Here is a 24,491-nt window from a genome sequence, read left to right on the forward strand (position 1 = left end):
CAACTCGAATGTGGGCAATTTTAACTTTCACTACATTGTGGTAATCATTTTTTTGTCTATTCATTTCTATAGCATGTGGATAATCTATTATACAACTACAAAACAATTAGTATTATATAAAGTGCTTCCTATAGAACAAACCACAATTCTTAGATCAGTATTTTTAATTTTCACTTACTTGTGGTGGTCAGTTTTTGTCTAATAATTTCAATGGCTTTGAAACAATGCATAATAAGACTACAACATAAGTTGTATTAAACCAAGTACATTTTGTACAACAGGCTACAACTCTCAAATTAGCATTAAGCCTCCTCCTGATATTCTGATTCTGATTCACTCAAAAACATTTGTTTGGTGTGTTCTCCCTTTGTCAGTGTGGGTTTCCTCCGGGTTTCCTCACGCAATCCAAAAACACATGCTAGTAGGTGATAAACATTATTACTCCAAGCTGAACTCGTGCAGCTATTTGTTGAAGCATTTGTTTGTTTCGTTCCTTATTTCATAACCATATTTATTAATTTGAACAACTCCAACAGCAACTGTGCTTAGCGCCCCTTTAAGTTCCACAATTTGAATTCATTCATTATCTGTAACTGCTTATCCAGATTAGGGTCGTTGTGGGTCCAGGGCCTACCTGGAATCACTGGCCGCAAGGTGGGAACACACCCAGGAGGGGGCGCTAATCCTTTGCAGGTCGACACACACTCACACCTATGGACATTTTAAGTCACCAATCCACCTACCGATGTGTGTTTTTGGACTGAGGGAGGGAACCAGAGGAACTCCTCACAAACAGTCACCCGGAGCAGGACTTTAACCCACAACATCCAGATCCCTGGAGCTGTGTGATTGTGGCACTACCTGCTGCACCACTGTGCCGCCCTCCATTAGTTGCAGACATCTAATATTTAAATGTGTTTCTTCTGATTTTAACTGTTTTTTTTTGTTTATCTTTTATACATTTTTCCAGATGATAAGAAAAATACTTCCATATTTTATTGAATTCCTTTACTTTCCCATATAAGAAATCTAGAGGAATTTCTGTGTTTTAAAGGGCATATTAGCCATGACCTCTGACCTCTCAGAGCGCCCTGCATCAAGAACCATAATTCATTTATACTCAGTATAACACCATGACCACAGGATTAATTTAGCAACACTTTGTTAAGCACAATATATACTGAGATTCATGAATGCCAGTTTCAATTTTACTGTGCCAAAATGAAGTCATATACTAATTGCATCCCGAAGCACTGTCAACATCTCTGGGCTCAGAACCATCTGTGGAAAAAAAGCTGCTGCAAAACGCAAACATACTGTTGAATATTTTAAGTTTAAAAAAATGCACTGTGTGTTGGAACAAAGCAGAAGAAGAATCCAAAAGCCTGGGTTCGTCACTTTTGATCTGTGTATGCATAACTCAGATTCAGACAGAAGAGCAGAGAAAAGCATTAAAGACTGACATGCTAACAGCTTTCCATTAGATTCTATGATGAATATGGTTCTAAGTGTTTAACAGTCTTTCTCCTCAATGCTACACTGTGGGAAAGAAGCGGTGGGCTTCTGGGTGCTGTAAAACTCTCTCCAGTGCAGGAAGAAGAGCTGTGTATGAGATTAATTTCTGACTTTCTCATCTGTTAATATTAATGCTGCACTCTAAAACCAGACAATCTGTCCCTAATATATAAGGTGACTGTAACCCATATTATTTTGTAGCGTCAGTATATTAATTCACTCCATACTAACTGCTAAGTCACAAGTAGTGCACAGAATTCTGACATGTGGCTAGTTTTACAGCGTTTTTGGCAAAAGGCAAGCGAAGCACTTCCTCCTCCAAGCAGGTTTGTCTGCCCCAAGCAAGTGTGTGCTTTAGGTTGTTTAAGAAGCTGTTGAGAATAAACTAGACAGAGGCACACACATGTGGGAAGAGAGAGTTGATTTATTGGAAGACAGACTGGGAGCAAACACAGATTATCTCCCTCAGTTGTTCTAAAACAATCCTCCCCCAAACATCAATGTTTTAGACCAATGATAAAGAGGCAGAGAAGAGATGTGATTTTAATATTTTATTCTACTACCGTATGTAGTGAATTCAACAAAATTGAGTAAATTAAGAGATTAAAACAATATAAGCACTTCCTGCTTATTCTGAGAGTATTTTTTTTTTAAGCTTTGATATTATGTTAAATCTCATGAATATTTATTTAACTGTCTAAATAACTAAAGGGCAACATTATCATAACCAACTTGACTAGTTTGTTTTGAGTTTGAAAAAAAAAGGTAAATATGCATGGGTTAAAATACAAAAGTTTAAAACACAGAGCAATTGGAAAGCCCAAGAAAGTAAGTCAAACTGTTGGTCCAGTTGCTGTGATCTGTTCTCCTCTTTCTGTCCAGATCTGAAAGATGAGTGACAGGTGGATTGAAGATATGATCTGGACTGGAGTTGACTGGACTGCATTAGAACAGATTACACTGGGAAGATAAAAAAAAAAAAACTTTTAAAATCAGCATAAACATTTTAAAACATTAATTTTCCATTAACTGAAAACTTACTATTCAGCCTAATATCTGACAAACTGTTTCTCCTTTCTTTGGGTACACCTAATAAAAAAAAAATAAATTATTTGGAAATATTTCTGATTTCTATTAAGAAAGATATGTAAAGAACATCTCCTGTGCCATCTTAGTCCCGTCTACATTCATGACTTAAGGTTAACTTTAGCTGGATGTTGTGTGGAGGTGGGTTTTTTAGACATGTTCCTGGGACCCGCTGATGTTGCAACACATGGCTTTAACCTAAGGCTCCCAGGCACTTCGTATGAAAAAGAGACATTTCTCATTTCAAAAGACACAAACAAGCAAAAGAACATGTTCACCATAAGACGTGTGTGCCAATGCCAGACAGCTTATTCTGCTATTGACTCGTTTGGTGTGTGGTGACTGGATGATTAAAGTTTGAAAAAGCAAGACCAATTGGCAATTTAACAATTAATTCATTTAACAAACAGGAGCCTCAGTAGTATGTGGAAGAACCATACACAGCTACATCAGCCTCCTCCTCATGCTGCTCACCAGCCTGATCACACACTGCTGTGGGATGGCATTAGGGGTGGGCGATATGGCCTTCAAATATTAATGCAATATACTGGGATATTTTTGCGATAACAATATACATTCACAATATATTTATAACCAAAAATAATCTTCTGAAAATCTCATTTTAAAAACAATTTATGTTTTGTCAACAGACAGTCCTGAAATCTGTGATACAAATTAAGGCTGGGCGATATGACCAAAAACGTATATCTCAATATTCCTAAAAGAAATGGCAATATACGATATGATACAATATTAGGAAAACCATAACAAAATATAATGTCAAAATATTAGTGTTTATTTTTAACATGCTGCATTATCTAACTGTAATTATCAAAATGTATGTCTAAAATATAGTGACGTCCCGATCAAGTTTTCCTGATTCGAGTTTAATATTGAGTGTCTGCCGATACCAAGTCTTGATATGATAGTTAGATTTTTCTAGATAGTACTGCTACACAGTGCACACTTCAAGTAAACTCAGCCCAATGTCTCTGCTTGTCACTAAATATATTGCATTAAGAAACAAACTGCCTGCATCCAAGCTGCTGCTTATTTTTTTATAACAATGTAAACAAATGATGTCTTCACAAAGAATTCATATAAATAATTTAACATTATTCATAATCTCATATGAAATTATCTAATATGAGCTTTATGTATAAAGAATTACTTTGATTCTACAAGTCTGTTTTATTGTCCTCACAGATGTGTGGATGGATAAATTTAATGTACACGGTGGGCCACTGATATGGTTACATTCATTCATTCATTATCTGTAACCCTTATCCAGTTCAGGGTCGCGGTGGGTCCAGAGCCTACCTGGAATCATTGGGCGCAAGGCAGGAATACACCCTGGAGGGGGCGCCAGTCCTTCACAGGGCAACACAGACACACACACACATTCACGGACACTTTTGAGTCGCCAATCCACCTACCAATGTGTGTTTTTGGACTGTGGGAGGAAACCGGAGCACCCGGAGGAAACCCACGCAGACACAGAGAGAACACACCACACTCCTCACAGACAGTCACCAGGAGGAAACCCACACAGACACAGGGAGAACACACTGCACTCCTCACAGAGAGTCACCCAGAGCGGGAATCGAACCCACAACCTCCAGGTCCCTGGAGCTGTGTGACTGCGACACTACCTGATATGGTTAATAAAATGGGAATGGCTGGTGATATTAACTTCCTGTTTGTGGCACATTAGTATACTGGAAGCCTGTGGTAGCATTTCTTCTGTGGTGTTGCTATCAGTGTGTGAAGTGTGGGAGAAGAGGGTTGCATTGACAATCCAACACAATGGGCAGCACTTTGAACACATTTTATAAGTGGTCAGAAACTTGTAAATAACTCATGAAAGAACAAAGTTAGGTTAAAACCAATTGTTTTTCTTGTGAAATTCCCAATAAGATTGATGTGTCACATGACCCTCTTCCCATTGAAAAAACTAAAGTTGGATCCAAAACGGCCACCACTGTCACCCCCCCCCCATATACTAATGTGCCACAAACAGGAAGTTAATATCACCAACCATTCCCATTGTATTAAGGTGTATCCATATAAATGGCGCACCCTGTAGTTTCTTCGAGATATGGTGCAAAATTAAAGGAGCAATCTGTAATAATGACACCAAGTGTTTAAATTCAGAACTATAATACAGTTTCAAAAACAGTGGAGGGAGCCCTCCTTCCCAGAAGTGAAGCTCGAACAGGTTGCCAGTTTGAGGACAACTGAACAAACAAGCAAAAGACAAGTTAAAAGGTCTTGGACCATAATAGCTAAGAAGAGTGTGCCATAATCAACACATTTACACAGAAAAGTGTTCAACATTTCACTAAAACATCTACCTATGCTAAAAAGTGAACGTGGCCAACAGTTCCCTGCATTTGCAAGTTTTTTCTGTCCAACTCCACCTGAAATATTTAGACTAGACAAGGCTGGTGTTACTTATCGATGTTCCATTCAACCAGAGGATTCCTCCCACAGTCCAAAAATATGGAAGTTAGGTGAACTGGCTTCTCTAATAACTGTCCTTGTGTGTGTGTGAATGTGTGTGTGAGTGTGAGCCCAGATATGAATTGGCGCTTTGTCCTAGTGCCCGATGCAGTCCTCCAGGTGGATGGTCGCTCCTGGTTGAGAGTACGCTGTGCGTGTTTGGCTGCTGCTTCTCGCCAGTGTTTGCGTGGATTGAATGTTGTGTTGATTGTAAAGTGTCTTTGCGTTTCTAGAAAGACGCTATAATAAGTGTAACATCAAATAAATAAAAAAGAAAGCTAAAGCTACGTTTTATAAACAAAAGTCTTTGTTTTGAAACACTGCTTATTTCCCATTTTATCCATTAAAACACATGACAAAGTGTACATCATGTCACTAAAACATCTACCTACTAGAGAAAAGCTTACATTTGCTATGTACAGATTTCTCCGTTCCACCTTAAATAGGTGAATAAGCGAGGTTTTTCAAGCACAATTCTTACTCCTTCATTTATTTAAAACACACACACCACGGTGAAACACACGGGAATCTGCATCGAAATATTAAAAAAAAAAAGTTATTTGCACTTTTCGATCATGTTGTTATTCACCTTCATATAAAACACAAAAAAAACAGTCCTAACACCTTTAAAACATCACTTTGCCTCACTTTCTTTATATAAAACACAAAACCATTGGCCTTTACTCCTTTTAATATATACATAGGCATCTGTAGTTCTATATTTTTGCAGAAATGATTTGCTGTTTCCTGTTCAGGAGAAAATTAGCCAGCTGTTCTGTAGTGTTGCTGCTTGTAAATTAAAACACTGAAACAGAAAGTTCAAATCTTGAGATTAAACTTTGAAAAATACAAAAATGTATTCAAAATTGAAGTAAGTGTAGGATGATTTTTGCAGTTTAAATAGAATTTTGATTTAATTATGGATTTTTTAAATAAATAATTTATTTTCATTTTTCACTTTAATATATGTTTTGATATTTGAAGTCTTATATTTTTCTGTTGCAGATTGTATGCTTATAGATTCAGATATTATATTTTAGTTTCTTATCTTTTTTTCGGTCACAGAGCTAATTTTCATTTTCAGATCCATTTTTTCCCACTTTCGGATCATTGTTTTTCAGTTTCAGATTTTTGGCCCTGATCTAGCGTGGGAGTTGGGACATCAGCAGAGAGAGGCGTGGTCTAATGACTGACAGCAAAGCAATGAAAACAGAGAACTTTCCTCGGTTTTGACTATGAGAAATATCACTGAACGCTCACGTTATACGCAGTATTCAGTGTAAAACATTGACTTTAGTGACAAAGTCTTTTATAGTGAGCTCTTTAGACATTCGGCACCAATCGCAGTGAAAGAACTATAAACTTTGTTAGATTGTGTAGCTGCAGTGAGCCAGTAATGAATATGAATAAGCTCCTTATTTCTGCTGTCAGTCATTAGACCACGCCTCTCTCTGCTGATGTCAGGCCTCCCATGCTGGATCAGGGCCAAAAATCTGAAACTGAAAAAACAATGATCCGAAAGTGAAAACAAAATTCTACTTAAACTGAAAAAAAATCATACTACACTTATTTTTATTTTGAATACAGGTAGTGTCGCAGTCACACAGCTCCAGGGGCCTGGAGGTTGTGGGTTCGATTCCCACTCCAGGTGACTGTCTGTGAGGAGTGTGGTGTGTTCTCCCTGTGTCTGCGTGGGTTTCCTCCGGGTGACTGTCTGTGAGGAGTGTGGTGTGTTCTCCCTGTGTCCGTGTGGGTTTCCTCCGGGTGCTCCGGTTTCCTCCCACAGTCCAAAAACACACGTTGGTAGGTGGATTGGCGACTCTAAAGTATCCGTAGGTGTGAATGTGTGTGTGTTTCTGTGTTGCCCTGTGAAGGACTGGCGCCCCCTCCAGGGTGTATTCCTGCCTTGCGCCCAGTGATTCCAGGTAGGCTCTGGACCCACCGTGACCCTGAATTGGATAAGGGTTACAGACAATGAATGAATGAATGTATTTTTCAAAGTTCAATCTCAAGATTTGAACTTTCATTTTCCTTTTTCAAATGAACAAAACTTTAGACTCCGTAGTTTAAGGGCTATTAATGGATCCATTGTGAGTGGGTGCTTTTGACTGAATAATCTTTATGCCCCCCTGCAATACCCACACTTTGAGTAACACTGGGTAAGTACATAAATGTTTCGACCAACCCCCCCCCCCCCACACACACACTATTGCTTTTACCCTCTTTTGGGGTTCAAGTCATAATTAGAGGGGTCAGACCCCCCAATCCCAACCATAATTCAAAGCCGGATATAGGGTCCTTATTATTCCTTATTTCCACCTTAATAAATCAATTATAAATGTATTGAACCACAAATTAGATGAGTGATTGATGAAATCACCATGGCAAAATTTATACTCTCTGATGTTCAAACATGTCCTGAACAGGGTCTGCAGTTTTTATTCAATCTCATTATGAGTTCATGTATAAATCATCTCTGGAGTTGTGTGGCTATGAACAGGGGCAGAGATTTATGAGTGTCCCTTACCTCCGCGCAGCCGCTTAACTATATGGAGTGTACTTTCCTTCTGTATGTTATACTCTCCAAGTGTCCGTGAGTCTTCCAACTGTTTGCGATCATATATCACGCGTAAGTCATCAACTACAAATCAGAAAATATTCTTAGTTAAATCATAAATCAGTCTTTATTACTCTTTTTGTACATTTAGCTCAAGCTGTTAACTTCTGTGACCTTTACTATGTTAAAAGTATAACTAGTTACTAACTGCACAATTATTTTCTCACATACTAGATAATACAAAGCAATAGGCCTTAAGGTTTTGGCTGGATTAAGTGATAAGTATGATGAACACATTGTAGGAACAGTGAAGGTAGAGTGTATAGTGTATGTTAGTGCTGACAGTTACAGATTAGTTATCCTTCAGTTTCAAATGTCTGATCTTTATCTTAATATGCAGGTCTTATAATAAATATTCACATACAGATGTTTAAATAGTCAATGACATAAATGTACCGGAAAGTACAAGGCGTAAAATTTCCTTTAGTTCTGCCACTGTTTTTTCCTTCCCTTCTGACTCAGACTTCCCGAGATAAATCCTGTAGGATGTTCCCAAAAGAGTTTCGACAAACAGTTCTAATCCAGTTCTGTCCATGGTGAATACTTTATCTAAAGAAAACAAATAATAGTATTAATTTTTAGGAAAAAAACACATGTTTACTGCTGAATACCCTACCTTGAAACACAGGTAAAAATACATAATAATTATATAAAACTGGTGTGAATATTGTAGTGGAAATAGTATGCACACATTGCGGTGGCATAAGCACTACATAGCGAAGTCAATGATTATTATTTTATTAATAATTAATTATTTAATTAATTTTGCTAAGCTCCATGTTTGGGAGCCATTAACTAATATGTAGTGTCCTTACCTGTCTCAATTTTAGCTTAGACAAGTAGGCCATCTTCACATATTATACAGCAGAATTAGATAGAATTAACTATTATTAATGAATTATGCTCATTGACCTGCTGTTCTTGACTCTGAAATGGAATCTGAACTAGAAATTATAATTCCATACAAGAAAGGTGCACACACAAAGGATTGGTTTTATCACACAACTAGTTTATTAATTGTAAAATAGAATCATGAATATTGATTAGACATTCATATAATGAAATGGATTACCGTGATACATGAGGGAACAGGGAGATTAATTTATGAGGGAACTTCTCTATGATAATTATTACCCTAAGTTCTAAGAAAGGCTATTGTTTATCCCAGCAAACTTTCAGTACCAACCCATGAGCCATGAGAGACATGAGACCATGTATGTATCCAGATGTATCCATGTATGGATATCTCTGGATGTATTATGTATCCAGAGATGGACAGGGAGCATGTCGCTGACGGTGCTTTCCGGCATGACTTCCTGGAGAATTGCAGACGCGGGCCTTGTAGGTTGCAGCCACGGGCGTTCATTTTCTCCCGAGGATTTCAGACGTACCCGTCAGAGCTGGTGGTGTTCTGAAGGTCTCTGTGGGGATTCTTCATCGTTGCTGATCTGCCGCCTTGTGAGAGAGAGACACGTCCATGCAGGTCTCTCCTGGGCAGGTTTTTCCTCATCTCAGAAGGTCATTGTCGTCCTTTTTAGAGTCAGAGGTCTAAGGTTTCCATGCTCTGGGTGTGGCGTTGAAATTTCGCTAGGGTTAAACTATAGATTTTCTTAATCTATAGTTTCTATCTGGACAACATTAATATAGAAAAATCGGTTCTCTCTGGACCACGAGGGGCCCAAGACTGTTGAAGAGAGCCATGAGAGAGTCTACGCCTGCAGAGACGTCTGCAGAGCAGGGGAGCTCTCTTACTACCCTATCTGAGGAGCATAGTCTGCTGGAAGCAGGAGAAAGACGTTCTTCAGAAAAACATCTTCCTCTCCAAAATTCTCTAAGAGTGTGTCTCAGAGGAGTGTTAAAAAGAGTGAGCTCTAACTGTGGTGTGTGACTGGCTTTTACCAGAGTTTAGAAAACCTGCCACGAATACCTTATTCATCCTCAATGAGGGAGAATTGGAGCATTTCTTGCTCCTGATTGGCTGTTTCCTGTACCTTGGTAGTGGCATCACATAGAATTTATGACCTTTGACAAGACAAAGACTTGAAGATAATTCCTGACCACCCCAGAATTCTGAATCATGCTTTTGCAATATAAAAGATTAGATGTTAACACAAAGTAATATCATTAAGACAACAATGTTCTACATAATTATTAACTAACTACACACATAGTATGTGGCTACCTTGGTTCTACATAAATTCATATAAACAAAAATGACTTTAAACACATGTAAATTAATCCCACAGTTGTACACATATGCACATATGTAACTTCAAATTGTTTTAAACCAATAGGAATTAAGGTTTGTGATTGTTTTGTTTAACAATCTTTCAAAATGTGTAAGAAAACAGTTTTAATCAAGTTTCTTGATCAAGAGTCTGTGTGTCTCTCTGCATTTTGCAAAGATTCTCCTCTTGACCCTGGGACCTTGGGTTGTAAACATCCTGGAGTGAGGTTTTACAAGCCTGCTCTGGATGCTAATCTCACATTCCGATCTTGGCTTGGTGCAAGAAGGGGATGTCACTGAAGATCTCTGAAAACCAGCTAAGAGAGCCCTTTCAGCATAATAAGATAACTTTGGCATATTAAGTCCCCACAAAGTATAATATCTTTTATTAAAATGAATAATCTGTTAATCTCCACTACAATATATAGGTCAACATACACATGAATCTGTATAAAAAGGCATCGTGGCAAAACATCATTGAGTCATGCATTCTGCAGAACTGCATGGGTTTTAGTCACTGAATATCCAGTTATATATTACATATGTGTTGGAGCCTGATGTGGTTGGGGTGGCCAGATGTCCAACATTCGGTCTGTTTTTTTCAGCTCCCTGTCCTCCCTACGGACGGACACTTAATAGTGCAGCTTTTGGAGCAAACTAATTAAACTATTAATTTTTTATTTATTTTATAATTTGTTATTAGCTCATGCAGAGCCATGTTGAGTGAAGCAGATCATAGAGACTCAGAATAGTTCCTGGAAGATAGTCGCAGGCACCAGCAGCACTGTAGTGTTACAGCAGAACTAGTCTCACATTCTCTAGGGAGAGAGTCTGGGACTTTTCACCACTAAATTTCGCCCAGAACTGCCCACTACAGCAGGAAAATTAATTTGACTGATGCTCAAATAGGACCAATCACAGTTTGCTATTTTGGCATTACATGAAGAAAGAGGCAGCTAGCCAATCTTAATGCAACTAGCTAAAAACTGAAAGTATCAGGCTCTCTATCAACTTGTGTGCAGAGCATCTGTGGCTGAGACTACAGCAGAACAGATGTGAATGTGATGTGTGTTCAGAGTTTAAAGAATCAGATTTCCCACTAAATTAATAGATTTGGGGAACGTTAACGGTTAGTTAGGCTGTAGAATTTGAGTAAAGTATGTAGCACATTATTAACATGGAGCAGCCTGGAAATTAATTAAAGAAAAGTATTCTAGCGTAATGTTTGTCTGGGGGAGAATTTGTTAAATGTATCGGGGCGATTGTAGAGCTGTACAGTTGTGAGTGGGGAAGGTGAAATAAGGATTTATTTTGCAATACAAGCTAGGCTAAAGTTACACAACAGTAAAGAACCGAAAGGTCCTCAGTACACACAGGATTACTGAAAACACCATAGTGTTAGAAAACAAATCTTAACTGATTTAGAAAAACTCTCCCTCTCATCTCCCTCTAAATTAAAAAAAATTCTACTTGGGGGCAAAGATCGGCCACATTCTGTCTCGTCAGTCCACAGATTATTTTCCAAAATGTCTTGGATCATGAACGCTGAACTTAACTGAGGCAAGTGAGGCCTGCAGTTCTTTGGATGTTTTTGTGGGGTCTTTTGTGACTTCTTGAATGAGTCGTCACTGTGCCCTTGGGGTAATTTTGGTCAGCCGGCCACTCCTGGGAAGGTTCACCACTGTTCCACGTTTTCACCATTTGTGGATAATGGCCCTCACTGTGGTTCGCTGGAGTCCCAAAACTTTAGAAATGGCTTTATAACCTTTTCCAGACCGATAGATCACAATTACTTTCTTTCTCATTTGTTCCTGAATTTCTTTGGATCTTGGCATGATGTCTAGCTTTTGAGGATCTTTTGGTCTATTTCGCTTTGTCAGGCAGGTCCTATTTAAGTGATTTCTAGACTGAGAACAGGTGTGGCAGTAATCAGGCCTGGGTGTGGATAGAGAAATTGAACTCAGGTGATAAACCACAGTTATGTTTTAACTGGGGGGGGCATCCTGATATAGGAGACTTTGTTTTTCAGGTGAGAGAGAGAGAGTAGGGGAGGGCAGCAGCGATGGAGTCTGAGGTGGATCTGTTGGCACAGTAGGCGTACTACAGGGGATCCGGTATACTGTGCTGCATGTGGGCCAGCACCACTCTTTCAAAGCACTTCATAATGATCAGAGTGAGTGCCGGCCTGTAATCATTCAGGCAGTTGGGGGGGGATTCTCTTGGGGAGGGGAATGATGGTAGTGGTTTTGTAGCAGGTGGGAATGATGCTCTGGCTGCGGGATTGGTTGAAAATGGAGGTGAGAACATCAGCCAGCTCGTTGGCACATGCTCTTTATGCCTGCCCCAGAATGTTGTGTGCTCCTGCCACCTTGCCAGCGTTGATCCTGTTCAGAGCTCTGCATACCAGTCTTAATGATACTGATGGTGAGGAGGAGCTGCTGCAGGAGGTTTTGAAGTGAGTGTAAAACGTGTTGAGGTCATCCGGTAGGCTGTCTGTGGAGCTGATGGTGTGGGTGGTGGTCCTGTAGTCTGTGATATGCTGCAAGCCTTGCCATTTCTGCCTGGAGTCTGCAGTGGAGTAGAAGCTGTCCAGTCTCTCCCTGTACTGCCTCTTGGCTGCTGTGATAGCTTTCCTCAGTCTGTACTTTACAGCTTTGTACTCATTGCCTGATCTAAATACAAGAGAGCAAGCACACAGCATGTGTCCTACCTGACTGTTGATCCAGGGCTTCTGTTTGGAACCTCTTCAACTGTATATTCAACTGTGGTAGATAGTAGGGATTTTAGAATTATGAACTCTCTGGTGAAAAGTGCTTATAAACAGCCTGGACGTCTCCACACCATGCATTGTTCACAAACACACACACACACCTCCACCTTTAGCCTTCTGATCGCCTCTGTGCACGGAGTAAGTCTTGAGCTGAATGGCGCTGTCCAGCATTTTGTCTGAGAGCCAGGTCTTGGTGAATATTAGAGTGCAGCACTCTTTCTTTTTTCCCACTGTGATGTAATCTTTGCTCTCAACTCGTCCAGTTTGTTATCCAGAGAACACACATTAGCTAGGAGGAGGCTGCCCTCTTGCCTCGCTTACGTAATTGTCTTCGAAGTGTCCTGGGGTCAGCATGTCGGTGTCATCCTGGCGATGGTGGTGGTGGTGGTGGCTGTGGGAGCGAAGTGTGTTGTAGCTCCAGTGGAATAAAGCCAGTAAATTGAAAGTGATTATGTGATGCAATGTTCAGCAGTGTTTGTCAGTCATATGTTTGCAGTGCATGGCATGTGCACTGTAGAGAGAGCATAAAGAGACGAAAAAAGGAGAAAAAGCCAGCATTCTAGAGCAGAGCAAGCGAACGCGTTCGCCTCGGGGGACGACATGAAGCTATGCGACTTTTTTATTAGACCAAGATTTTCACAGTAATACTAAAATATTGGCGACTTTTTTCTTTTTAAAGTCGTATATATGTAACCACATACATGGGTTCGATATGCCATAGATTTAATGAAGATAATAATTGCATATGCTATAGAATTATTAATTGAAGACTAATGACCAAAAATGTGCAGCTCCTCTCTCTGAAACTGCATTCAAATTGGCCTCCTAGAACTTCCTGGAACTATATGATGTTTGCATGACCATCAAGCATATTGGACGTCTGTTGACACGACTCCCTTCTCTACATGGCTCTGGGCTCACGCAAATGTCAAAAGGAACAAGTTGTTTGACATTCCTCCTACTTCAGGAGCTCTGCCATCACCATGTGTTTTCATCGAGCAGCATTGAGTTAAACTGTGCGAGTGGGTCATTTGTTGCAGGTGTTGGAAGCGGAGGAATCGTGCCAGTAAATTCTGTTTACAACATTAATCATTTTAGGCATATTGATTTATTCTCAGTCTGTGTTAGTAATTATTTTACGTAATATACAAACTAAGTCATTTTATGTTATCCTTGTATCTGGGACAATGTCCTGCTTTTTGGGGTGTGAGCTTCCTTTTTGGGGTCATGGACATGGCCACCCTAGATGTGGTACCTTATTTACAGATGTTCCCTGGTGCCATTTTCCAATTGTACAATGCTTATAAAACAGTGACATTCCACAAATGCATATCCATCACCTATTAATTCAGTTATGCTAGTGTTAAAGACAGAACCCACCACAACACAGCCTCTTCACACACCTGCCATCAGGGAGATGGTACAGGAGTGTGAAATCTGTAAAGAAAAGACTCAGAGTCTATTTAATTCATTTTTGTTAAGCCCCAAAGTTGGGAGCCATTAAATAATGTATGTGTCTTTACCTGTCCAATTTCAGCTTGGACATGCAGGCCATCATGCTGGACGACTTTACATATAATACAGCAGAATTATGTTGTGCATTCTGAGGCAGTGGCAATTGCTCTAAGACTGCAAGGGCAGCTCAGCTTCCCCTAAAATGTCAAAAAATAAGTGATCAAATATATACTGTTGTGTGTACATGTCATTGAATAAATATGCACTACAACGCGATTAAATTTTGTTCAGAATCAGCTTCTTATCACTGGTAAAGAAGTGGGCTGGCCTCGGCTGGCCCAGACGCTCAGCTTCTGCATGATGATTGGATGATCTGTCTGAGGCTGAATCCCTTTTTGATTGACAGCGAAATGAGCGAATCAGCGATCCTTTGGTGTAAAGATCCGTGGGAGCATTACATTTTCATTCTGTTCTGAGTTGAACCGGAGACTTTCTTAATCCTCTTAGCGGCATTTTCTTTGTTAAAAACGACTAGTGGCAAATCGAGCTTCTATTTCTGGTGGGTTTTTTGTAGCTGCTTGTGTTTGGAGACTGACTTCTATCACTCTTTCTGACTTCTATCGCAGTTTCTGTCCAGCGGGTGCTGCTGAGCCCCTCCACCGTCACAAAGCACTCACAGACGAACACACTTCACATGGGCCAAGGCCGTTTAAGCAGCCTAGCTCTGCTGGCCATTGACAGGACACTAGTCAAGTCCCTGGAAAAGACGCCTTGTTGGTACGACAGGGTCACAGATCATTTTGTTGAAAAGGAACGGAGGGTAGAATTTACGTATAAATAAACCGACACATTTTATGATGTAGGCCGAAATTGTGCTTCCCCTTCTTGAAAGACCAGCATCCGCCACTGTTCTGAGGGTGCATGTGTCCTTCTCCATCACACTCTTGTTCCACACTTCAGGGCTCAGAGGTCGGAGGTCTCTTTCATGCTCTGGGCGTGGCGTCGAGCTTTGCTGGATTAAACTATAGCTTTTCAATTTTGCTAATTGAAATAAAATAAAATTCTGTGGCTCTCTTAGCAGAACTTCATGACTAGAAGCAGATTCACCCTTTCACTACTTTACCAAACCTTTTCTTTTCTTCTTTCTCTCTACATTTTCTTCCTCGGTTCTGGGTTTTCAACTAAGACTGTTTTCAAATGGAAAAGAAGTAGCGACTGGCTGAAGTGTTGAAGAGTCAAAGAGAGAGAGCAAAGTTTCCGCGCCACTGGTTTTAAACCCAAGTCTAAGCAACCTTGCCTTGAAGGCCTGATTGATCCTCAGGGATTGTCTTGTCCTGATTGGGTGGTCTTTTAGACTAGAACCTCTCAGGAATAGTGATGTCACAAATAATCTTTTATTTATTTTTAATTACCCAAAACAGAGGGCCTGAATAATAAATCTACATGCCGACGGCCGAGGCTGCGTGGGAGACAGAGGGTTTGGTGACTGCCCAACATGGGTCCAAATATAAGGCTCAGCAGAAACAAACTCAGAGAAGAGGAGTTAGTGAAGCAATCGAGGCGAGGTCTGTCTCCTGAGCCATGTGCAGCCAGTTTGTCCGGCACGGAAATGACGTGAGTTCTCAGGGAATATATAGGGCTGAGGGGAGGAGTTCAAATATGGTCTAACTCCCAAAATTATGTTATTACATAACTTCAATTACTGTGGGTCATTAAATACACTAAATGTAAGCAGTTAAATACATATTAGGCATTCTGTGTTAAATATTTATCTGTTAAGTGTTTCTATGGACAGTTCTCTAATGATTTAATTAAGAAAATGCACAAGTATTCATTACATTTCATTTAATTGTTCTGTGATAGAAAGTAAATACCATACCTCCACCAGGGCCCTGCTCAACAAAAACAATATCCCCACTCTTTATGTTATAATATCCAAGTTTCTGAGAGACATCCAAACATGTGTCTCCATAGAGCAGAGGCGAGACAGGATCTAAATATTAAAAGAAAATATATATACATATATGTATTTACACACACACATACATACATACTAACACTATGCCCTAACACAGACTCTCATTCACATGCATAAGTCAAATATTTTTATGATCATTTACGATACATGTGTTTTAATAAATATAAGTAAATGTAAACCTACCTATGCCACACTGAGTGTGAAGGATTTCCTTTAACTTATCCACGGTAGTTTCCAGTGCCTCTGCCAGTGACCTGCCTACTGTAATGGTTAGCGGTGGCTCATTAGGTTTCTTGATGTGTAGGACCATACCAGTGCTGCTCATGGTGGACAATTCTGAAGATCTGTGGGAAATAATATAATATAATATAATGTAATATAATAATTTTTCAAGAAAAAACTTAAACTTCAGTGATAACTTAAGAATACTCTAGCGGTGAGTAAATTTTCAGCACTGAGGAAAAGTACATCATATTTATCTGAAACAGTTGTGTGAAGATGTAGGTCACAATACAAAGAATCATGAATGAAAGGCTCATGCATTTTTCAGAGTCTCTATTGCTTGATAATAGCAATAGTGTCGTTGTGATGTCACATGAACTCTCAGGCAGTTTAACCAAATGCTAAAAGTGTGATGCATATAAAAGCAGCTCTGTTATAATAGTCCTAACCTCCAGAGTTATCACAGCATTGTTGTCTACTATGTATTTTCTGTCATTCACACTTTTAAATTGTATAGATCTTACAGATTTCCTGAGATATAAATTATGCACTCCCACACCTCTTGTAAAAATTAATTAGACATTCAGGAGCAGGAGTCACAGCATTTCAGATCAAAACACTCCAGTGTTGAGGTAACTCCTTATGTTTATGTAAATTATGTCATTTATAATAAATACTTTGATTTTAAATTAAATAAAATAAATATGGGGTGGCACAGTGGCGCAGCAGGTAGTGTCGCAGTCACACGGCTCCAGGGACCTGGAGGTTGTGGGTTCAAGTCCTGCTCCAGGTGATGTGTATATATAATAATGTAATATAAAAGTGTCCACGTGCGTTTCCTCCAGGTGCTCCGGTTTCCTCCCACTGTTCAAAATGATTCCAGGTAGGCTCTTGACCCACCGTGACCCTGAAGTGGATAAGGGTTACAGACAATGAATGAATAAATAAATGAATGAATGAATTGTTTTGACCATGTGTTAAATAATGCATTCATTCATTCATTCATTCATTATCTGTAACCCTTATCCAGTTCAGGGTCGCGGTGGGTCCAGAGCCTACGTGGAATCATTGGGCGCAAGGTGGGAACACACCCTGGAGGGGGCGCCAGTCCTTCACAGGGCAACACAGACACACACACATTCACTCACACTCTCACATCTAAGGACACTTTTGAGTTTGTTAAAAATGTTTAACTGTGGATATGTCTCTCCTTAAAATTACTGTTTAACAATTAAAATAATTGTTTGAATAATTAATGTATAAGACAGCTCATTTATGACAGTTAATCATCTATAACAGTGTTTTTCAAAGAGTATTTTGTGAAATCTCTATAAATAAAGCCCAGTTTCAGCTTCTTACTCAATGTATGCAAAGACTAGACACAGACGTGAGCAATTTGGTCTTTATTACAAAAAGAGCAAAATGAAGAAGAACAAACCGAGACCAACCCAGAGAAATACTTCTAAGCCCAGAAGGACTAAATCTAGAAGCACACTCTTAAAAATAAAGGTGCTACAAAAAGTTATGTTTAAGAGATGTGTGAGTGTGAAGAACCTTTTAAAAGTTTAAAAATCCATCTTAAGGTTCTTTACCCATTTAAAAATATTCGTAAAAATGCTTCTTCTATGGCAACACTCAAAGAACTATTTGTCTTATCAGTGCTTTCCATATGAGTCTACCCACATCTGAGTTCACCTCCCCATTACAGCCTTCACGGGCGTGGTCTGTACTAGCAAATATCCGTTTATTTGTGACTGCGGTGCAAGAAACTATGGCTGCCCCCCTTATAAATATATATATATATATTTAATTTTATTTTAGTTGTTGTGTCTGGTGTCAATAATCATCGAAGACTTTGTGAAAGTGCTTTGTCACTCTGAAGGGAAATTTTAAATGTGTGTGTATCTTTCACAAACATGTGCTCATTGAATAACTAGCATTTAATAGTAATCACTAGTATTTAGTAGTAATTAGTAGTAATCACTGACAATTATTAGAAATCTTTGATTTATATAAAGATGAGCTGTTTTATGAAATGTATGTTGCATTATTCTGTCTTTAGACTGTTTCACCAACTGAGTCTTTAGTAGGAAAGGAATTTGATGGAAGGTGATCAAGGACGTTTACAAAATAACTCCTTGTATGATGATGAAGTGTTTGTGTGTGTGTGTGGGGGGGTATAAAACAAAGTTTTTTCCTTTTGATAGAGCAGAGCAGAGTAGAGAGTTAGTGCATGCTTTTAGCTGCTCTCAATAAAGGTTACTCAAAGACCACTTTCAGTCTCATTTCTTATTAGTTGATAATTTCCATGACAAACTTGGCGTCACAAACAGGATGACTACACCCCTCGGATCCTGAAGGGACCGAGCCACTGGGAGGACCGCTGAACAGTGGGCTCTTTCCCTGATGCACCCGAGGACCCGTCATCCAACCTAAAACAGTGAGTAGAAAATATTTCACCCCCCTCAGTTTTCAAAGTATCTCAGCGGAACTATAGAACTGTTAGGTATACGTTATAACTGTCAGGGGCAGTTAAGTATACGCTAGACATAACAGTTAAGACATAACATAACATAACTGTCTGGGACAGTCGCGGTATACAATGGTATAGCCACATGGGGCAGGCCATCCCTTGAAACTGGTCATCTAGTATTAGACGTGTGCTAGAATTACACAGAGGCATCTGGGTTCCGCGAGAACAAAGTGAGTATAATGAAAACTGTGTGTGCTTATTGCACTAGGGGAACTAAATTACACTAAAGTAAAGGGTCTTTGAGAGAACTGATTATGGTATCCCAAAGTAGTAAATGGGCCTATGTGCCTTTAACGTGGACCTCAGCTATGTGTTTAGATATGCTAAAGCATTATAGTGAAGCTTCCTTGAAGCATATGGAAATATGGGTCAATTGTTATGGGTTTCCTGAGTTGGGAACATGTAAGTGTAAAAAGTTTACATGCTTTTAAAAAGAAATTAACAGAGACTCCTAAGGATAAGAAAACCAGGAAGTTGTGGGAAAAGTGTAAAAATGAAATGTTGGAGGCAGTGGAGATGTGGTTAATTGAAGCTCATTCCAGGGAAGAAAAACAAAAACAGATAGGAGCAAAGAAGGGAGGGGGGCTGATACTAACCAGACCTCTCAGTGTGTCTCTCTTAAGGTGGCCAATCCCGATCTCGACGCTGCCGCACCCAGAGCGCAGCAGCCAGCACTGCAGCCAGCACAACAGCCAGCACAACAGCCCAAGCACAACGGCCAGCGCAACAGCCAGTGCCACAGCCAGCGCAGAAGCAGCAAGAGCATCCTGTAGCCACAGAAAACCCTCAACAGGAAAATCCACCTCCGTATCGCACCCCACAACAAGGACAGACATATCCCCTAGAAGAGTTAAACGGACTAGACCTCGAAGCAAGCAGACCTTCACCCAAACCCCCAAGCCTCAGCCCCAGAAACACATTTCACACTCCAGACCACACCCCCGTGTCTCAGCACACCAGATCTCGGGTCAGAGAAGAGAGGAGAGAAGCTGTATTCTATGAAGGGGTGTCATCACCCAAGCATCAGCAGTATGGGAACACCATCCAACTCCCCATGGTTACAGTGTCTGGGCCAGAACATCCTATACTGGTCCACAGATACTGGACAGAGGACGACCTGACCGAAGTAGCCAAGTCCCTACACAATCACAGAGAGGTGGGGGGACAACGGTTCTCTGAACAGGTTCTAAGCTTCTGTCGTCCTTTAAGTCAACCACCCATGAACTGAGACATGTCCTGATGAGGAAAATAGTGACTGATTTCTCCGTGGAGGTCTGGGGAGAGGACGTGGAGGCCAAGGTAGAGGAAGAGGAGGACGAAGGGGGAGGGGAAACAGAAGAGGTGAGGACTGGCAGAACCGATTTTATGTGTACGGCAGAGGACATTTCGCTAAGGACTGCCCTGCCCATTAAGGGGGATGGAGAACCACATGATTGTGGGCCAATCATCACTGAGGTCTGTTCACTAAGGTCAGACCTCACTGATGAACCCCTCCCTAACCCAGATGTTGTCTACTATGTGGATGGATCAACATCAAAGGATGAAACATGTATTAATAGAGTAGGATATGTAGTTGTGTCAGCTCATGAGACTGTACAAAGCGCACCACTTCCAAGCTCCTATTCCACGCAGGGGCAGAGCTGGTAGCCCTGACCAAAGGCAGCAAATGAATCAGTAACAGTGTACACTGATTCAAGGTATGCTTGGGGTGTGGCCACAGATTTTGGGTGCATTTGGAAACAAAGAAAATTTTTGACAAGTGCAAATAAACACATAAAACATCATGAACTGATTGCCTCTTTGCTCGATGCAATGCTTTTACCAAAACACTTCTGTAATCTGTAAATGTGACGCACACACCAGAAAACAGGATATGGTAAGTAAAGGTAATGAGAGAGCTGATAAAACTGCTAAAGCAGCGGCAAAAAAGACAGTTCAGCTGCTCCCACAGTCCATAGAGTCATCAGAGCCTACAGCTACTCTAACAGAAATTCAATCAACTGCTACACCACGTGAAAAAGCAGAGTGGGTCAAAGATAGCTGTGTGCTCATAGATGGGGTATGGATACATACACCCACTAACAAACCCTGTTTACCAGAAACTTATATGAAAGTCCTCATAAAGATTGCTCATGGGCGTGGCCACATGAGCAAAGGGGGAATAGTGGACAGTATACAGCAGTACTGGTATGGGAAAAGACTCTCAATACTCACTCAAAATTTTTGTACCTCCTGCCTGGTATGTGCACAAAATACCAGCAAAGGGGTGACCACTAAAATACCTTCACTAGCTGGACACACCCCAGCAACAGAACCATTTCAACACTGGCAGATAGATTTTGTAGAATTAACTTCAGCAGAGGGAAAAATGTTTTTACTGGTGTGTGTGTGCATGTTCTCTAAATGGACAGAGGCATTTGCAACGAGCAAACAGGATGCGCAAGCGATAACCAAATCTCTTTTTACAGAAATTATTCCTAGGTGGGGCCTTCCAACACACATCTCAAGCGACAACGGCACCAACTTTTTTGCAGCATGCATTAATACCGCTTACATCTGCACTAGGTATAGATATGAGAAAACACTGTAGTTATCATCCTGCCAGTGCAGGAGCAGTGGAAGGTGCCAATGGCACCATTAAATCAGGACTAGCAAAAATGACTCAAAGCACGGGTCTCACATAGCCAAAAGTGCTACCATTGGTCCTCTGGCAAACCAGAACAAGACCAAACACAATGTACACTTTATATTAAAAAATAAAGGCTTAACATTTAAAAGAACAGATTCCAAAAACAGAATTACACAGTTTGAAATTTTACATGCTCTTTATTCTCTTTAAATAAAGCTTTCTGCCTCATTACTTCTCACAGTCTCTGGTATTCTTCACTGTGTCCACAGTCCTCACTACCTGACCCCTCCTGGGTGAATCAGATCAGACAGAGAGACAGACTGAGTGTGTGTGTGTGTGTGTGTGTGAGAGAGAGAGAGACCTAAATTCTGACTTTAACTGTTAATGAGAGGTCAGTTTATTTCACTGTGTTTATAAACACACTGAAACCGAAGCTATTGAAGATTGTCTTCTGTTGTTAGCGGCGACAAGAAAGTGGGTATTTAATCGTATTTAAGCAAATTAGGCTGAAAGACGATGGTGTGCATTGCTGTAAACAGAGTCTAGAAACGAATGCACTTTGTTGCGACGTCAAAAACGGTCTGTGTTTTTAGCTATTGAAAGGAAAAGGAGCATATATAAAATGCACCGGAGCGATCATAAGAACAATGTGCATTGTTCTCTGTGTTCGTACCATTCAGAATATGTAACCCTGTGGCAGATATAACCTTATTTTGAAAAAGTATTGACGCCGAAAAACCGAATATCGAAAAGAAAACTAACTTTACCGTGGTCCTGAACTCTGGTAAAGTTGGTTTCATATTCGCATATTCAGATATCTTTCTTCAATAGCTCTCAAATGGTGGATGCGTTAATACTAGCAAATTATTGTTTTTGGGATCCAAGACAAGCAGCTACAACTCAGTTTATGTCAGAAATATCTGCCATTTAAAAAACACGAAATATATTGTATTGTTGCTGCCGCTTTCTCCGCGAGAGCTAAGGGACCGTTTACAAACTACACTACACAGTAAAAACGAAGGTGACGAACCACGCACATGACATACACTACATCTCTTACGTTAGTAAATTTAACCATTACTGACCCATATTGATGGGTTTTTGAGAATAAATTTCAATAGTATTTGAACCTTTTTATGATATTTTTCTAAACAAGTTGTGTTTAATCAAGTTCAACCCACATGACATACTACACCTCTTATTTTGGTCAATTTACCCATTACTGGCCCATGGTGATAGATTTTTTTTCATTATAAATTTAAATAGCATTTGAACCTTTTGATAATATTGTTTCTAAACAAGTTATATTTGATATAGTGCAACTCACATAACATAGTACACCTCTTAGTTTGATCAATTTAACCATTACTAACATTAATGGACATCTTTTGCAGGGATGATAATATTAAGACAATCCAAATGAAACCAGCGCTGACATCTTTCACATTTGTTACTGTAATGGGTTTTTGCTCATTTTTGCTAGACATTTGTAAAGGCATTGGTATGTAATTGCTAAAGTTTTACAAGGTGGCTGCTATAATGTATCAGCAAAAATTTGGCCAAAAACGTATTGTATGTGTTTGTGTATGTGTTTTAACAGTACAAGAACTAAACTAAATGTATTCTCACAAGCATTTGCTGTGTTTGTTTCTTAGATACAATGTTAAAGATGTCAGCACTGGTTTCATTTGAACTGCCTTAATATTATCATCCCTGCAGAAGATGTCCATTGGTTTTGTGTACTGTGTCATAAACAAGGCTGAGACTGCAGAGGAGTACCTTCGTTTTTACTGTGTAGTGTAATTTGTAAACGGCCCCGTAGCTCTCTATGGGCGGCAGCCCATAGAAAACAATATATTATAAACTGAGTTGTAGCTGTTTGTCTTGGATCCCAAAAACAATACTTTGCAAGTGTTAACTCATTTGCATGCACCGTTTGAGAGATATTGAAGAAAGACGTCTGAATATGCGAATATGAAACTAACGTTTCCGGAGTATGAGACTCAACCTGGGGACACGACTAAAATGTGTATTTTAACTGAATCTTACGCTCAGTCTCAGCATGAGTCTGATCAGTGCATTTGTGAATATCTTCCTCTGCTACCCTCAGCAATGCTGAAATGCCAAACTCCTGATTAACTCACCGTAAATAAGTGTGTAGAATAGATCTTGAGGATTCACAGCAGACGCGGAACTGCTGTCACGCCACCAGACACTCCAGTTTCTTACTGGAGTCAAGCCAGCCTCCACTTAGAAAACTAGCGCCCCCCCCCCCGCTTATTTTTAGTGGAATTTAAGCGTATTCTGAACATTACGGCAAGAGCGTGTAGCTGAACGAATGTCAAGATAAGACAAAAATCACTGACAGGAGATGTATGTTATAAATAAATAAATTTCAAAACAAATAATACATGATTAAAAAACAAATATTTGCTGTTTTTTGGATATAATGAAGATATCAGGACATGTCACTTCAAAATAAAGGATCTTTAAATGTTTATATTTCTATCATTTTTATTCTAATTGTTAAGAGAAATCCTCCAGCTTGCACACACCATTTTCACTTCCTAATAATAGTACAACACCTGATTGTGTCACTCACTTAATATGAAGTCATTCTGATGTGTCATTTCAAAATAAAGGCCCTTTGAATGGTCACATCTCTCTAAACTTAATTCCAAATTTATATAATTATTAAAAGGAAACTATTAGTTTGCACAGAACAGTTTCACTTCATGATGATAGTACAATACCTGATTATGTCACTCGCCTAATATGAAGTCATTCTGATGTGTCATTTTAAAATAAAGGCCCTTTGAATGGTCCCATTTCTGTAACTTAGATTCCAAATTGAGATCATTATTAAAAGAAAACCATTAGTTTGAACACACCATTTTCACTTTATAATGATAGTACAACACCTGATTATGTCACTCACTTAAAATCAAATAATTCTG

General features: G+C 39.7%; 1 protein-coding gene across 7 annotated transcripts; it reads right to left on the reverse strand.

Annotated features, from left to right (window-relative positions):
• Positions 1-1,926: 1,926 nt before the first annotated feature.
• On the reverse strand, positions 1,927-24,061 carry LOC136707462 (uncharacterized). 7 transcript variants are annotated; one of them, XR_010804217.1, is made up of 8 exons: positions 23,679-24,055; positions 16,334-16,494; positions 16,052-16,165; positions 8,117-8,269; positions 7,631-7,744; positions 5,511-5,632; positions 2,557-2,604; positions 1,927-2,475 (listed from the first exon to the last, which is right to left on the reverse strand). XR_010804217.1 is itself a non-coding variant. In XM_066681555.1 (7 exons), exons 2-7 carry the CDS (start codon positions 16,473-16,475, stop codon positions 2,471-2,473), a joined length of 576 nt encoding a protein of 191 aa, XP_066537652.1. In that variant the 5' UTR covers positions 16,476-16,494; positions 23,679-24,053; the 3' UTR covers positions 1,927-2,470. The 7 variants fall into 7 exon arrangements, 3 of the variants coding, with proteins under 3 accessions (XP_066537652.1, XP_066537651.1, XP_066537653.1); XR_010804219.1 differs by lacking the exons at positions 2,557-2,604; positions 5,511-5,632 and adding an exon at positions 14,241-14,369 and having other exon boundaries at positions 23,679-24,061; XR_010804218.1 differs by lacking the exon at positions 2,557-2,604.
• Positions 24,062-24,491: the final 430 nt, after the last annotated feature.

Source organism: Hoplias malabaricus, chromosome 9 (assembly GCF_029633855.1).
Source record: "Hoplias malabaricus isolate fHopMal1 chromosome 9, fHopMal1.hap1, whole genome shotgun sequence".
NCBI classification, from domain to species: Eukaryota; Metazoa; Chordata; class Actinopteri; order Characiformes; family Erythrinidae; genus Hoplias; species Hoplias malabaricus.